The sequence below is a fragment of the Hemitrygon akajei genome, chromosome 4 (genome assembly GCF_048418815.1).
Source record: "Hemitrygon akajei chromosome 4, sHemAka1.3, whole genome shotgun sequence".
Lineage (NCBI taxonomy): Eukaryota > Metazoa > Chordata > Chondrichthyes > Myliobatiformes > Dasyatidae > Hemitrygon > Hemitrygon akajei.
Genome location: NC_133127.1, coordinates 16,867,776 through 16,884,660, shown reverse-complemented (window position 1 = coordinate 16,884,660; position 16,885 = coordinate 16,867,776). Strand labels below are relative to the sequence as shown.

General features: G+C 44.5%; 1 protein-coding gene across 1 annotated transcript in view; it reads left to right on the top strand.

The window, feature by feature from the left end:
* The window catches only part of adissp (adipose secreted signaling protein), a 93,700-nt gene that overhangs the window by 43,839 nt on the left and 32,976 nt on the right, over positions 1–16,885 (top strand). Inside the window, exon 3 of the mRNA XM_073042116.1 lies at positions 682–820. Coding sequence (XP_072898217.1) covers positions 682–820 — 139 coding nt within the window. The remainder of the gene's footprint in view (positions 1–681; positions 821–16,885) is intronic.

Below are 16,885 nucleotides of genomic sequence, written 5' to 3'. Positions count from 1 at the left end.
TTGAAGGGGTAATTTCAAAGGAGGTGTGAGGGTTATATTTTTTTTACTCAAGAGAGTGGTGGGGCCTGGATTGCGATGCGCTGCCTGGAGTGGTGGTGAAAGCAGATATATTAGGGACTTTTAAAGAGATGTTTAGTTAGGCACATGATGTGAAGGATATGGACAATGTGTAGGCAGAGGAGATTAGTTAGTTTGACCATTTGATTACTAATTTAATTGGATCAGAGCGACATTGTGGGCTGAAGGACCTGTTCCTGTGCTGTACTGTTCTGTGGTCTAATTCTCTGGTGGTTGTCTGCTGTATCCAACAGGAGAGAAAGTTTATAAAGTGAAAAGCTGCACTCGGGCACTTCTACTCTCTTGACCTTGGAAGTCAAGGGTGGGGGAGTGGGTGGAGAGTTTTAGAGGGTGGGGTGGGAGTGGCTGGAAGCATGAAGAATTTGATGGAAGGAAGAACGTGGGAAGCAGGTGAGAAAGGGTGGGGGAGTGGGTTTAGGGGAAGTGGGCAGGGGGTACAGTGGAGATAGTGGGTAGGAAGTGCAAAGTGGGAAGTGGGCAGGGAAAAGATGAGGTAGTGTATAGGCAGTGGTTGATGAGGTGTGTGGAAGAGAGAGGAAGGAATTGTGATTGATGTGCAAATGTTGGCTTTTTCTTCTAAAGCACGTTTCTGTCTCGTTCCAGGTGGGATTTTTGAAGATTAGTCACAAATATGAGATAATATTCCTGCTTCCAGCCACAGAGACATTGGGCCTGGGAGCCTGCTGTGTCCCACTGCCTAGCCTTTACCTGAAGGTGGTTGAAATTTCTCCTGTACCAGAAGGTAAGTCTCCTTTCCGACTGTTTATTTAAGGTGATGTGTTAACAGTTACATACTGTACGTGGTGAAGATAACCTGTTCCTAGCTCTTGTGATTTACTGAATATACTGCATAAAAGTGCGGGGAGATGAACTCAGAACCACAGAAAATTGTAGACATTGCTGAGCACATCACAGAAAACTGGGCGGCGCAGTAGCGTAGTGTTAGCACGACGCCTTACAGTACGAGCGATCCGGGTTCAGTTCCCGTCCACTGCCTGTGTTCTCTGCGTGAATGCATTGGTGTCCTCCGGGTGCTCTGGCTTCCTCCTACAGAGCAAAGACCTACCAGTTGTAGGTTAATTGGCCATTGTAAATGGTCCTGTGATTAGGCTTGGACGGGTGGCACGGTTTGAAAGACTGGAAAGGCCTATTTCGTGCTGTATCTCAATAATAATAATAATGTAAGCAAAACATCCATGGATTATGTCTATATTTTCACTGCCAGGACAAGCAAAGACCTCACGCACCTCCAGGCTTTCTCTTTTCCCCTTTTTCCCCTCTCCCCTCTGAGAGAAGGCACAAAATCCTGAGAGCGTGTATGAGCGGGCTTCTATCTCGGTGTAATAGGACTACTGAATGGTTCTCTAGCATAATAAGACGTACTCTTGGCCTCATCTAACTCATGATGATCTTGCATTTTATTGTTTACCTGCACTGCACTTCTCTCTGTCTGTTGTACTTTATTCTGCACTGTTCACGTTTTACCTTGTTCTCCCTCAATGCAAAGTGTAATGATTTGATCTGTACACAAGACGAGCTTTTCTCGGTACCACAGTACATTGATAATAATAAAGTAATGGCAATTCCAATTCCAATTCGCCATGCACCCTCACATGGGAATTGTGGAAGTGCCTGAGGTGGAACGTTTACGGGGTTAAAGAGCAGGAATAATTGCCTTCCTCATTAAATTCAAACAACATGCCAAAGACGAAAAGGAAGGGATTGAAACTTAAGCTCAGTCCACAGGGCTTTGCTAATGGTTCTTTCTGGTGTACGTTACAGGCCGTCCCGAAGCGGTTTACAATGAGAGAAGTATAAATATACAGTTTACATGGGCGGCAAGTTATTGTGGGCTGAAGGGCCTGTTCCTGTGCTTCAGCCTTCCATGAAATCTCCTTCTTCGCAATGCTGGGACATAACCACCACCTAGGGGAGTCCTTGTTTCAATAATAAGCCTGAGCATAGTTTCCAATAGGCAGGGTTTCCCAGCCTGGGGTCCACAGACCCCTCAGTTAATGGGTGGGGGTGCATGGTACATGAAAAGGTGGCGAAGCCCTGCACCGAGACATTCGAGCAGAATTAGGCCATTCGTCCCATCATTTTTAGATCTCTCATTCGATCATGGCTGACTTACTTTCCCTCTCAATTACATTAGAATATTACAGCATAGTGCAGGCTCTTTGGCCTATGATGCTGTGCTGAGCTTTAATCTTGCTCCATCTAACTCTTCCTTCTTGCATAGCTTTCCATCTTCCTGTCATCCATGTGCCATTCTCCTGTCTTCTCCCTGTAACCTCTGGTACCCTTGCTATTCAAGAACCTATCAACCTCTGCTCTAAATATACCCAATGACTTGTCATCTACAGCCGTCTGTAGCAAAAAATTCTACAGATTTAGCACCCCCTGGCTGAAGAAATTCTTCCTCTTCTCTGCCCTAAAGGACGTCCTTCTATTCTTAGGCCATGTCCTCTGATCCTAGTGCCCTCCCCCACCACTATGTGAATTAAGTGGGGGCCAAACCCTCTGGAGTTTTAAAAAAAAGATGGGAGGGTAATGTCACGGAATTCTTACTGGCGTTGAATGCATTTAACGATTGATTCCCATACTGGGAAGTTTGAATGCAAGGAAAACTGCCTCTGGATGAGAAGGATTTTTTTTTTAGCCTGAGGGTGGTGGATCTGTCTTAGACTGTGAAGGCCAAGTCAATGAGTATATTTAATATGGAGGTTGATAGGTTCTCAATTAGTCAGGGTGTCAAACGTCACAGGGAGAAGGAAGCAGAATGGTGTTGATAGAATCAGTCATGATAGAATGATAGAACAGGCTTGATGGGCTGAGTGGCCTGGTTCTGCTCCTGTGCCTTAAGATCTTGTGCTAAGCGATTGGCCATATTTTCAAGTGGATCAGAGTAAAACAGATTTTGGACTCAGTATTGCGGGAGAAAGGTGAAAACTGTCATCTGGTTTTACTGGATGACAACGCAGGCCCAAGAAGCTTTTCATTTGCTTGCTGCTGTTTTATTTATTTAGCTTCCTCCGAAAGATGTAAAATAGGACTCTCCCGCACAGCAGGAGCCCAGATTTCACTGAGGTATCCAGCTCTGGCGACTGGCCTCTGAAGCGGGCGAGACTGGGCTCTATCTGGGAGAATGGGCTGACCACGCCCCTGCTGATGACAAACGGGCCTGTTTGTAAGCTTGCTGCCAAACTCCAGGCAGATTGGCAGTGAGCCCAGAGGCCACTGACTGACTGGCAACCCTCCAGCCTTTCGGAGAGGAAGTTTCAAACCACTTACTCCACCGAGGCCAAGAGAGCGTTTGATTGTGCTTTCAAGAAAAATAAAATCGACTAATCCAGTTGCTCTACCCCTGCAAGTGAGCGAGGTGATTCCTCCTACAAAACACTCTGTTTGTCACATGCCAGTAGCTGGTGTGATTTAAAATGAAACGTAAGGAAGAAAAAGCTCGTGGGTCCAGCTTGCATTTCAGTGCAGGTATCACAGTCAGTCTTATAGGGATTTGACTGCAAAGGAACAGGATTGGAATCAAATTAAAGGTAAACGCTCTGCCCTGGATGCTGGTGGAGGCAGATACATGGGGACATTTAAGAAACTGGTAAGACGCATGGATGAAAGAAAAAATGGCAATGCGAGAGGAAAGGATTAGATTGATCTTGGTGTAGCTGTGGGCCGAAGTGCCAGTTCCGTGATGAACTTTTCTAGGTTCTCACTTGTCCAAGGTAGCAATACCAGGAAGTTCCCATGGGCACAACGTAGCGTTTATTCCTTGTCAATTCCACAACCTACAGCTGGCTTTCAAAGGACTTTATAGCTCACGTTCTCAATATTATTTATTATTTATGTTGTTTTTCTTTTTGTATTTACACACTTTGTCTCTTGTACATTGTTATTTCTCCGTTTTTGTGTGCATAGTTTCCCATTGATTTTATTGTTTCCTTGTATTTACTGCGAATGCCCACAAGGAATGAATTTTAGGGTTGTACTGTAGATGGCGACATATATGAACTTTGATAATAAATTTACTTTGAGCTTTTTGAGTTTTGAGTCCTCGTGGGCCAGCAGTCAGTCATTCAGCCTGTTTTTTTTTCCCTGTTCTGCCACGGCTGATCTTACACCTCAGCAGCTTCTCCTGCACTAACCCCACATACCTTTATTCATGTACTATCCTAAAATCCTTCAGCTCCCACTGCCCACCCCAACTTCCTCATCCGACTCTCCTCCTGTCCCTCGGCTGCCCTGCCTCCCTTCATGAGGCGCCAATACAATGGAAAGCTTACTGCAGCATCTCAGGTGGTGAGGAGAAATACTGTTTTTTTTTTGCACTAATGTTTTGGTTTTCAAAATCAGAGGCAAGTCTACACCAGTGAATGAAGTGGGGCATAGTGGTCCATTGCTGAGATAGGTTTAAGGTTGTAAAGGTCAATTCAAGGACCTGATTATTATAAAGTCATAGAATTCTACAGAAAGCACAGAAACAGACCATTCAGTCCATCTAGTCTGCCAGACTATAAATCTGCCTAGTCCTATTGACCAGCACCTGGGTCTTAGCCCTCCATACCCCTCCCATCAATGTAACTATCCAAATTTATCTTAATATTGAAATCAAATCTGTATCCATCACTTCCACTGGCAGCTTGATCCACATTCTCCTCAGCCTCTGAGAAGAGATTCTTCTCATGTTCCCTTTAACCACTTCACCTTTAACCCTTAAACTATGGCCTCTAGTTCATGCCTCACCCAATCTCAGTGGAAAAAGCCTGCTTGCATTTACCCTATCTATATCACTCATAATTGTGCATGCCTCTGTCAAATCTGCCCTCATTCTTCTATGCTCTAGGGAATAACCAAGTCAACCTCTCCCTGTGACTCAGGTCTTCAAGTCTTGGCAAAATCCTTGCAAATTTTCTCTGCACTAGTTCAATTCTATGTCCATCTTTCCTTAAGGTCAGTGACCAAAACTGCACACAATACTTCAAGTTATGCCTCACCAATGTCTTATAAAACTTTTAACATCCAAACTGTTGTGCTTAATATTTTGATTTATGAAGGCTAGAGCTCCAAAAGCTTTCTTTTCGAACCCATCTTGGTTTGCCCTGCCTCTGTGCGGCACCTCATACTTGTCTGCATTAAATTCCATCCGCCATTTCTCGCTGGTCCAGAACCCATTACAGGCTTTGATAGTCTTCCTCACTGTCCACTACACCCCAATCTCGGTGTCATCTGCAAACTTGCTGATCCAGTGTGCCACATTATCATCCAGGTCATTGATATGAACGGTGGACCCAGCACCGATCCCTGGGGCACTCTGCCAGTCACGGGCTTCTAGTTAGAGAGGCAGCCATCTGCTATCACTGTTACTGGGTTTAAAAACATGTCTCAATGAGCACTTGGTGTACAGTGCCCTAGAACAGAAGTTGGGAAACAGGATTAGACCATGCATCCTAGGCGGCATGGTGCCTTTCTCTGTACCCTGATTGCTGTGATTCTGTGTTTCACCAGTTGAGGAACTGGGAGATGAATTCATTTTCCCTTGCAAGCCGGGTTGCAGTGAAGTGTTGGTGTTTTCCAGTTCCACCTGCTGACACTATTTACCAGTCTTTCAGTCTGCTCCCTGACAAATTACCATGTTTAGCTCTTTTAAGTGCTTCTAATGTCTCCCGGTAAGTAATTGGTTTTGGAAAGTTTGCGATCAGCAGTAAACAAGACTGGTTGGACTCCTGCAACGTGAGAACAAGTGTCGATGAAGTACCCACGTCAACAACAGTCGGTGCTTTGTGGAGAGAAAGGTCACAAGGCACATAACAACATACTGAAAATTCCCAATGGGCCATTATTACAGTAAAAGACCTCTGAGGAGCATCTCAGGTGAAATGGAATGGTTTAAGGAAGACCTTGGGATTGAAGATATGGAGACTAATAAAGGTGGGATGTGAGGGCAAGAGTGGGTACAAAGGTCTTGAGATGAAGATTCTTAGAAGGTGGCAAGGTCAGTGTGGGTTACAGGTTGTGTGTTCCACTTCTTAGAAATCTGACTAAAACAAAACAGAGCGTAACACTATTGTAGCTACCATGCTGTAGCTCTAAATAAAAATTAAATAAAAACTTCCACGTTACCATCCTGATTGTGGACTTCACAAAGGAGAAGACGAGGGAACACACACCAGTCCTCATTGAGGGGTCAGAAATGGAAAGGGTGAGAAATTTCAAGTTCCTGGATGTCAACATTTCTGAGGATCTATCTTGGGTCCAACATATCGATGCAGTTATAAAGAAGGTAGGACAGTGGCTAGATTTCATTAGCTTTTGAGGAGATTTGGTATGTCACCAAAGACACTTGCAAATTTCTACAGATGGACTGTGGAGAGTATTTTATTCTAACTGGCTGTGTCACTATCTGATATTGTGGTGGGTTGGGCGGAGGTCTACGGCACAGGAGCTGATCAACGTGTGGAGAGTTGTGAACTCATTCAGCTCCATCATGGGTACTAGCCTCCGTTGCATCCAGGACATCTTCAGGGAGCGATGCCTCAAAAAGGCGGCGTCCATCATTAAGGACCAGCATCACCCCGGACATGACCTCTTCTCATTGCTACCTTCAGGGAGAATGTACGGGAGCCTGAATGCACACACTGAAGGATTCAGAAACAACTTCTTCCCCTCTGCCATCAGATTTCTGAATGGACATTGAACCCACGAACACTACCTCACTACTTTATTTTATGCACTATTAACTATTTAATATATACATATTTACTGAAAGTCGCGGTGTTTATTGTTATATATTGCAATGTACTGCTGCTGCATATCACCAAGTTTCACAACATATGCCAGTGATATTAAAACTGATTCTCTAAAGTATGTTACAAGACGAGGTTCCAAAGTTGGTTGAATTGTTGGTATTGGTTTAACATTTTCACAGGTACTGAGATATAGTAAAGAGCTTTTATTTTGCATGACACCTAGACAGATTGTGCCATAGAATTAGATAACTCCAAGACCATGAGATAGGAGCAGAATTATACCCCTTTCAGGCAGAAGTTACAAACCACAGCCTCACAGACAGTTTCCATCCCACTGTTATAAGACTCTTGAACAGATTTCTTGTACGAGAAAGAACTCCTGATTTCTCAGTCTACCTCATCATGGCCTGTTACCGTGCTGTATCTCTAAATATGATAAAGTGTTGGTCTGGATGGTTTGCAAATAATTTTTCACTGTATTTTGGTTCACATGAAAATTAAGAATAGGATCGAATAGCAGGCATATAATAGCCAAATTAGGCCATTCAGCCCATCAAGTCATCCCCACAAATGAGCTGAGTGCAAATGGGTGAAAATGTCAACAGGAATGTGGTCGGCCAAAGGGCCTGTTTTTCTGTGCTGTACCACTCTTTGACTCTCTGGTGCAAATAGGCCCTTGCCTGAGTCATTGGGGACCCACCCATGTCAGTTTTTACACCTTTATGGAATTTCCAGTTCGTACAAGTCCTGCCAAAGGGTTTCGGCCCAAAATGTTGACTGTACTTTTTTCCATAGATGCTGCCTGGCCTGCTGAGTTCCTCCAGCATTTTGTGTGTGTTGCTCAGATTTCCAACACCTGCAGATTTTCTCTTGTTTGTGTCAGTTTTCTGATGGGAGTGTTGAGTTTCTCTTGGTTTGGCTGCCAGCCACTGATGTATTACAGAAACATAAAAAAATAACCTTGCCAACTATGCTTTTTTTTCCATAAAGGCGTGACAGGTAATAAATGGTGGAGGGGCCCACATTCTCATGAACAAATTCTAAATAAGCCTTTCCTGGATGTGAGCCTGGGACAGATATAGCCCTGAGATTCCCATACCAGTCTGTAGGTTCTCACATTTGCCTTGACCGTGACTTTGCAATTCCTAATCAGCTTCATCCATCTGTGCGCATTTTGCAGTTACATCCATTGCTATAGGTTCAAGTTCAACTCTCTCCCAGAAAAGGCAAAACAGAGAACTTCCAGATACAGTTCCCTCGAAGCTGCATGGGTACGCGGCCTTGCGGTAACTGAAATGCCCACGCGCACATCACCTTTGTTGCCATGCAGCTGGAATAAAGACAGACAAGAAAAAGTTTCCAAAACGTGAAACATTTTCTTCATTGTACTGTACTTCATTATACCCTTTAATTAATAAATAGAATCAGAAGTACGTATCACTGGTGTGTGGTGGGGGCGGGGGTGTGGTGGTGTGCATCCACTGCACAGGATGAAAAGAAATTGCAGAAGGTTGTAAATTTAGTCGGCTCCATCTTGGGTACTAGCCTGCAAAGTACCCAGGACATCTTCAAGGAGTGGTGTCTCAGAAAGGCAGCGTCCATTATTAAGGATTAAGGAAAAAGTGAGGTAGTGTTCATGGGTTCAATGCCCATTTAGGAATTGGATGGCAGAGGGGAAGAAGCTGTTCCTGAATCGCTGAGTGTGTGCCTTCAGGCTTCTGTATCTCCTACCTGATGGTAACAGTGAGAAAAGAGCATGCCCTGGGTGCTGGAGGTCCTTAATAATGGAAGCTGCCTTTCTGAGACACCACGCATTGAAGATGTCATGGGTATTTTGTAGGCTAGTACCCAAGATGGAGCTGACTAGATTTACAACCCTCTGCAGCTTCTTTTGGTCTTGTACAGTAACCCCACCCCCCCCATGCAGTCTTTCAGAATGCTCTCCACGGTACATCTATAAAAGTTTTGAGTGTATTAGTTGACATGCCAAATCTCTTCAAACTCCTAATAAAGTATAGCTGCTGTCTTGCCTTCTTTATGATTACATCGATATGTTAGATCCTCAGATCTTGACACCCAGCAACTTGAAACTGCTCACTCTCTCCACTTCTGATCCCTCTGTGAGGATTTGTATGTGGTCCTTCGTCTCACCCTTCCTGAAGTCCACACTCAGTTCTTCCTCTTACTGATGTTGACTGAGTGCCAGGTTGTTGCTGTGACACCACTCCACTAGTTGGCATATCTCTCACTCCTGTATGCCCTCTCGTCACCACCTGAGATTCTATCAACAGTGGTTGTATCATCAACAAATTTATACATGGTATTTGAGCTATGCCTATCACGTAGTCATGGGTATAGAGAGAGTAGAACAGTGGGCTAAGCAAACACCCCTGAGGTCAGCCAGTGTTGATCGTCAGAGAGGAGGATATGTTATGACAGTGGCTATATTTCATTAGAAGTTTGAGGAAAATCGGTATATTACTAAAGATGCTCCCACAGCCCTAAAGATGTACCTTAGCAAGCATTCTAACTGGTTGCATCACCATCTGGTATGAAAGGACCACTGCACAGGATTGGAAAATGCTGCAGGAAATTGTAAACTCAGCTCCATCAGGGCACCTTCAAAAGGCGATGCCTCAAAAAGACAGCATCCATCATTAAGGACCCGCGTGAGCCGAGACATGCCTTCTCATTGCTACCATCAAGGAGGAGGTACAGGAGCCTGAAGACACACATTCAGCATTTTAGGATTAGTTTATCAGATTTTTGAATGACCTACGAACCCACGAACACGACACTACCACCAGAGAGGAGGTACAGGAGCCTGAAGACGCACATTCAATGGATTCAGGAATATCTCTCCTCCCTCCGCCATCCGATTTCTGAATGGACAATGAGCCCATGAACACTACCTCACTTTTTTCCCTTTACCCTTTTTTTTTGCACTGCTTGTTTAATTTATTTTTATATATTCTTACTGTAATTTATAGCTTTTATGACTATATTACAATGTACTGCTGCTGCTAAGCAACAAATTTCATGGCATATATACTGTTGATATTGAACCTGATTCTGAATCTGAATCATGCCCAGATCTGTAGCCAGCTCTTTAGGTTGGGTCTTCAACGCATCTCCTGACGAATTGTGCATCCCACTTGCACATCTGTCCTTGTGTCTCTTCGACTTGTGGTGGTAGGGGGTGGACAACTTGTCAGTGGCTGTCACGGGGCTATGGAAAACATCAATGACTCAAAAATCAGATTAAGCTGACTGCAGTCTAATTTAAGTCATCTGGTAAACTAGGATTTTAAATTGATGTGCTACTAATCCCGGGCGTCCACTGTACCAGAGCTGAGTCTCTGAATCAGCATCGGGTTTATCATCATTCTCTTATATAACATGAAATCTGTTGTTTTGTGACAGCAGTCCAATGCAAAGACATAACATTAGTATAAATGACAGGATAAATTAATGATCAAAATAAAAAGGAATAGAGAGATAGTCAGAATCAGATTTACTATCAGTGGCATGTGTCATGAAATTTGCTGTCTTTGTGACAGCAGTACAGAGTAATACATAATAACACAAAAAACGTGAATTACACTAAGAGTGTGTGTGTGTGTGTGTGTGTATAGCTAAGTAGTGCAAAATAGAAATAAAAAAAGTAGTGAGGAAGTGTTCATGTGTTCAATTTCCATTCAGAAATCGGATGGCAGAGGAGAAGAAGCTGTTCTTGAAACAGTGAGTGTGTACCTTCAGGCTCCTGTACCTCCTTTCTGATGGTAGCAATAAGAACAGGGCATGACTAGGGTGACAGGGGTCCTTAATGATGGAGGCGAGTGCCCATGATGGAACTGACTAAGTTTACAACTCTCTGCAGTTTATTTCAATCCTGTGTAGTACCTGCCCTCCCCATACCAGACAGTGATGGTACATCTGTAGAAATTTGTGAGTGTCTTTGGTAATATGCCAAATCTCAAACTCCGAATGAAATACAGCCGTTGTAACTGCATCGATATGCTGGGCCCAGGATAGATCCTCAGAGATGTTGCCGCCCCGGATTCTGCAGTTGCTTTCTCTTTCCACTTCAATAGGGATTGGATTGAATTGAATTGAATTTACTTTGTTTCCTACATTCTTTGTATACATAAGGAGTAAAAATCTTTACATCAAGCCTACCATGTGGAACCTTGTCAAATGCCTAACTGAAATCCATGTAGATCACATCCACCGCACTACCCTCATCTGTATGCCTGGTCACCTCCTCAAAGAACTCTTATCAGGCTTGTTAGGCACGATTTGCCCTTCACAAAGCCATGCTGATTGTGCCTGATCAGACCATGATTCTCTAAATGCTCATAGATCCTATCTCTAAGAATCTTTTCCAACAGCTTTGCCACCACAGACGTTAGGCTCACTGGTCTATAATTACCTGGACTATCCCTACTACCTTTTTTGAACATGGGGACAACATTCGCCTCCCTCCAATCCTCCAGTATCATTCCCGTGGACAATGAGGACATAAAGATCCTAGCCAGAGGTTCCGCAATCTTTTCCCTTGCCTCGTGGAGCAACCTGGGGAATATTCCGACAGGCCCCGGGGACTTATCTGTCCTAATGTATTTTAACAACTCCAACACCTCCTCTCCCTTAATATCAACATGCTCCAGAACATCAACCTCATTCATATTGTCCTCACCGTCATCAAGTTCCCTTTCAGTCACAAATACCAAAGAGAAGTATTCATTGAGGACCTCACTCACTTCCACAGCCTCCAGGCACATCTTCCCACTTTTATCTCTAATTGGTCCTACCTTCACTCCTGTCATCCTTTTGTTCTTCACATAATTGAAGAATGCCTTGGGGTTTTCATTTACCCTACTCGCCAAGGCCTTCTCATGCCCCCTTCTTGCTCTTCTCAGCCCCTTCTTAAGCTCCTTTCTTGCCACCCTATATTCCTCAATAGACCCATCTAATCCTTGCTTCCTAAACCTCGTGTATGCTGCCTTCTTCCACCTGACTAGATTTTCCACTTCACTTGTCACCCATGGTTCCTTCACCCTACCATTCTTTATCTTCCTCACCGGGACAAATTTATCCCTAACATCCTGCAAGAGATCCTTAAACATCGACCACATGTCCTTAGTACATTTCCCTGCAAAAAACATCATCCTAATTCACACCCACAAGTTCTAGCCTTATAGCCTCATAATTTGCCCTTCCCCAATTAAAAATTTTCCTGTCCTCTCTGATTCTATCCTTTTCCATAATAATGCTAAAGGCCAGGGAGCGGTGGTCACTGTCCCCCAGATGCTCACCCACTGACAAATCTGTGACCTGACCCGGTTCGTTACCTAATACTAGATCTAGTATGGCATTCCCCCTAGTCGGCCTGTCAACATACTGTGACAGGAATCCATCCTGGACACACTTAACAAAATCTGTCCCATCTAAACCCTTGGAACTAATCAAGTGCCAATCAATATTAGGGAAGTTAAAGTCTCCCATGTTAACAACCCTGTTATTTTTGCACCTTTCCAAAATCTGCCTCCCAATCTCCTCCTCGGTATCTCTGCTGCTACCAGGGGGCCTATAGAATACCCCCAGTAGAGTAACTGCTCCCTTCCTGTTCCTGATTTCCACCCATACTGACTCAAAAGAGGATCCTGCTACATTACCCACCCTTTCTGTAGCTGTAATAGTATCCCTGACCAGTAATGCCACCCCTCCTCCCCTTTTCCCCCTCTCTATCCCTTTTAAAGCACTGAAATCCAGGAATATTGAGAATCCATTCCTGCCCTGGTGCCAGCCAAGTCTCCATAATGGCCACTACATCATAATTCCATGTATGTATCCAAGCTCTCAGTTCATCACCTTTGTTCCTGATGCTTCTTGCATTGAAGTACATGCACTTTAGCCCTTCTACCTTACTACCTTTATACCCTTTATTCTGCTGCTCTTTCCTCAAAGCCTCTCTATATGTTAGATCTGGCTTTACTCCATACACTTCTTTCACTGCTCTATCACTCCGGGTCCCATCCCCCTAGCAAATTAGTTTAAGCCCTCCCGAACCATCCTAGCAAACCTACCTGCAAGGATATTGCTCCCCCTCGAGTTCAGGTGCAACCCAACCAATCTGTACAGGTCCCACTTTCCCCAGAAGAGATCCCAGTGGTCCAAAAATCTAAAACCCTGCCCCTGCACCATCTCCTCAGCCACGCATTCATTGAATAGAGGGGCGTCCATGTAGAACAGAGGTGAGGATGAATTTCTTTCGCCAGAGAGTGGTAAGTGTGTGAAATTCGTTGCCACAGGCTGCTGCGGAGGCCAAGTCACTGGGTATATTCAAGGGATAGGCTGATAAATTCTTGATTGGTCGGGGCATGAAGGAATACGGGGAGAAGACAGGAGATTGGGGCTGAGAAGAAAATTGGATCAGACTCAATGGGCCAAATAACCCAGTTCTGCTCCTTTATCTTATGGAGATAAGGAACCGCCACGCGCTGCTTCTAGGAGAGACGTGGGCTCCAGAACAGCATCTCATGCACTATCAATCCTTGGACCCTACCACTCTGAGACTTGTGCTAATATTATTTTGTGATTGTATAGTAAATTCTTGTGGCGGGGTAGAGGTGTGATTCTGCCAAAGGAGGTGTAAAGCATTCCTTCCCTCCACTAACTTGTAGGTCACCCTTGGGGAAGGTGTAGCACCTGCTTAGCCTCTCGATCAGGGTCACGTGAAGCCATGGGAACAGGTGGCGGATGGTCGTATGAGCAGCTGGTGCACATCACAAGACCTGGTTATGCGGCCAGTGACACCAGGCAGACAATCTCCGAAGAATATTGATCATTGCTGGGGTCACCCATCTTGTAAAGACGCTGCCCAGAAGAAGGCAATGGTGAACCACTTGTGTGGAAAAATTTGCCGAGAACAATCATGGTCAAAGTCCGTGATCACCCCGTCATACGACACAATACATAATGTTGATGATGGTTGTGCATAATCATAACTATACGTGTGGTGTGGATATTGTGTTTTGTACTGTGGTTCAGAGGCTGTTTAGCTGTATTTATGTACTGTTGAAAGGTAATAAACGAACTTCTGGTTCACGTTCATTAGCCATACTGCTGGCAATTTTCCCTCCTGCCCCCCCCTCTCTTGTGCTCTAACTTGCCTTTCTGGGCACTACACTGAAAACTTGATTACAGTCCAGGGAAATTAGCATTGTCAGGAAGCAGCACAGTCCCCAAATGCTGTCCTCATCCTGGCATCTGTCACCACTCCAGATAACAATGAGGACGGATACTGAGTAGCTCTTCCAAGTACAGCTCCTCACGTCAGCAGCAGTCCATAATGCCTCAGTCGTCTGGCCCTCTCTGGAGAGTGGTGATTGGATAAAATGTCAGCTTTCGCACGGAGTAACTATCTGTTTCCACCAAGCGCAAGGATATGCTTGATTTGCAGTAATTTACTTTGCTGTCTCTGTCCTCGCCTCAATTTACAGACCCTGAAGCACATCGACATATTTCACATATTGACTTCCCACACGGGGGTCTTTCAGACTGTCAGTCCTGCATGTCCGTCGAGGTTATCTGAGGCATGCCAAATATTTTTAGCTTCCTGAGGAAGTAGATACGTTCCCTTAGCTGTGATGTCCACATAGGCTCTTGATGTGTCTATACCAACACAAATAGTGGAGGCAGGCGTAACGGTGGCAATCAAAAGGGAGCTGGGTAAGTCGCTGAAAGGCAAGGATTTGCAGGTGTAGGGAGGCCAGGAGAGTGTGGGCTTTGGTCGTGCAGGTCTCTGGGCTGGAAGCAAGGGAGTGAAGCTAGTTAGTTTAGCTTTATTTAGCTTTAGTTTAGCTTTATTTCTCCCATAAGACATAGGGGCAGAATTAGGCCTTTTGGCTCATTGAGCCTGCTCCACCATTTCATCATGGCTGATCCAATTTTGCCTCTCAAACTCCTTCTCCCGCCCTTCCCATAACCTTTGATGCCCTTACTAATCAAGAACCTATCAACCTCAGTTTTAAATTTACCCAGTGATTGGCCTCCATAGCCATCTGTGGCAATGAATTCCACAGATTAGCTACCCTCTTGCAAAAGAAATTTCTCTTCATCTCTGTTCTAAAGGAATGCCCTACTATTCTGGGGCTGTGTCCTCTGGTCCTAGACTCCTAATCTATAGGAAATATCCCCTCCACATCCACTCTAACTCAGCATTTCAATATTTGATAGATTTCAGTGAGATTCTCTCTACCCCCCTCCGCCCATTCTTCTGAACTCCAGTGAGTACAGGCCCAGAGCCATCAAACACTTCTCATACATTGACATTCTAGTGGACCTGATCTGGACCCTCTCCAATGCCCACACACTTTAGATGATGTACATCGAGACAGCGTATCATTCAGTGAAATGGGTCGCTTTGCATCCGCGACCAACTGAGTCCAAGGTTTGTGCTGGGGGCAGCCTGCAGGTGTTGCCGTGCTTTTGGGCATGAACGTAACACGCTCACAACTTACTATCCCTAACTCGTAAGTTCAAAGTAAATTTATTACATCACCATATGCAATCCTGAGATTCATTTTCTTGTGGACATACTCAATAAATCTACAAAATAATAACCATAACACAATGTTCGTTCAAGTTCAAGTCACTTTTTATTGTCATTTCGACCATAACTGCTGGTACAGTACACAGTAAAAACGAGACAATGTTTTTCAGGACCATGGTGCTACATGAAACAATACAAAAACTACACTGAACTATGTAAAACAACACAAAAACTACACTAGACTACAGACCTACCCAGAACTGCATAAAGTGCACAAAACAGTGCAGGCATTACAATAAATAATAAACAAGACAATAGGCTCAGTAGAGGGCAGTAAGTTGGTGTCAGTCCATCTCTGGACAATGAATGAAAGACAGCCCAACTTGGGTGTTTATCCAGTCTGCAAAAGATGACAAACTGCAAACTTGCAAGATGGCAACGCGACACAGCGTGCAGCGGTCACTCCAGGAATGAATATCTGTTATCTGTAAGTAGGGGCCGTGTACAATCCTGATATGATGGAGACGGACATGTGAAGCACGGAGGAACATCTGGTGAAACTTTTGAAATGCCTGTTTCGCTGCCGCTGCTACTGTGCGATTGGAGAAATCTCCGGGAGGAAGGCCCCGAATCCTCGGCTTTGCCTGTTGCTTGGCGGCCGGTGCCGGGGTCGAAGCGCTCGGCAGAGATGGTGCTCGGTGTCAGAGGGCTGGTCGGAAGTTTTCGGACAGACTCGGAGTTGGCTGTGGTCGGAGCTCCCAAAGTGCTGTATCAGCAAGCTGTGGCGCTGGAGGTTCATGGCGGGAAGAGTTTTTCTTCCTTCTACCGTCTGCGTGAGATGATGGGCTGTCGGGACTTTGAGACTTTCTTTTAAACCGTGCCATGGACTGCTCTTTATCAGATTACGGTATTGCTTTGCACTGTTGAAACTGTGTGTTATAATTATGTGGTCTTTGTCAGTTAGTCTTTTATCAATTATGGTATTATCTGCACTGTTGAAACTATATGTTAACTATAATTATATGTAACTATGTGGTTTTGTGTAGGTCTTGTAGCTTTAGGTTTGTCTGATGGGTTTGGAGTTCCTTTCCGGGGAACGTGCTAAGACGGTAGCGTGATATCGATACGCAGCAGCCTCTCCGCACTCTGGATTGGGGATTGCCAAACGTTATGTGGTTTTTCTTGTGTGGTCTGTTTTGTGCTTTTTCGTGATATCATTCCAGAGAACGTTGTCTCATTTTTTAACTGCATTGTATTTGTGGTTTATAAATGACAATAAACGGAATCTGAATACAAAAGATAAGAAATAATAATAAATAAATAAGCAATAAATATCGAGAACATGAGATGGAGAGTCCTTGAAAGTGAGTCCATAGTTTCTGTGGATATTTCAGTGATGGTGCAAGTGAAGTTATCCCATTTGGTGCAAGAGCCTGATGGTTGAGGGGTAATAGCAGCTCCTGAAACTGGTGGTGCAAGTCCTGAGGCTCCT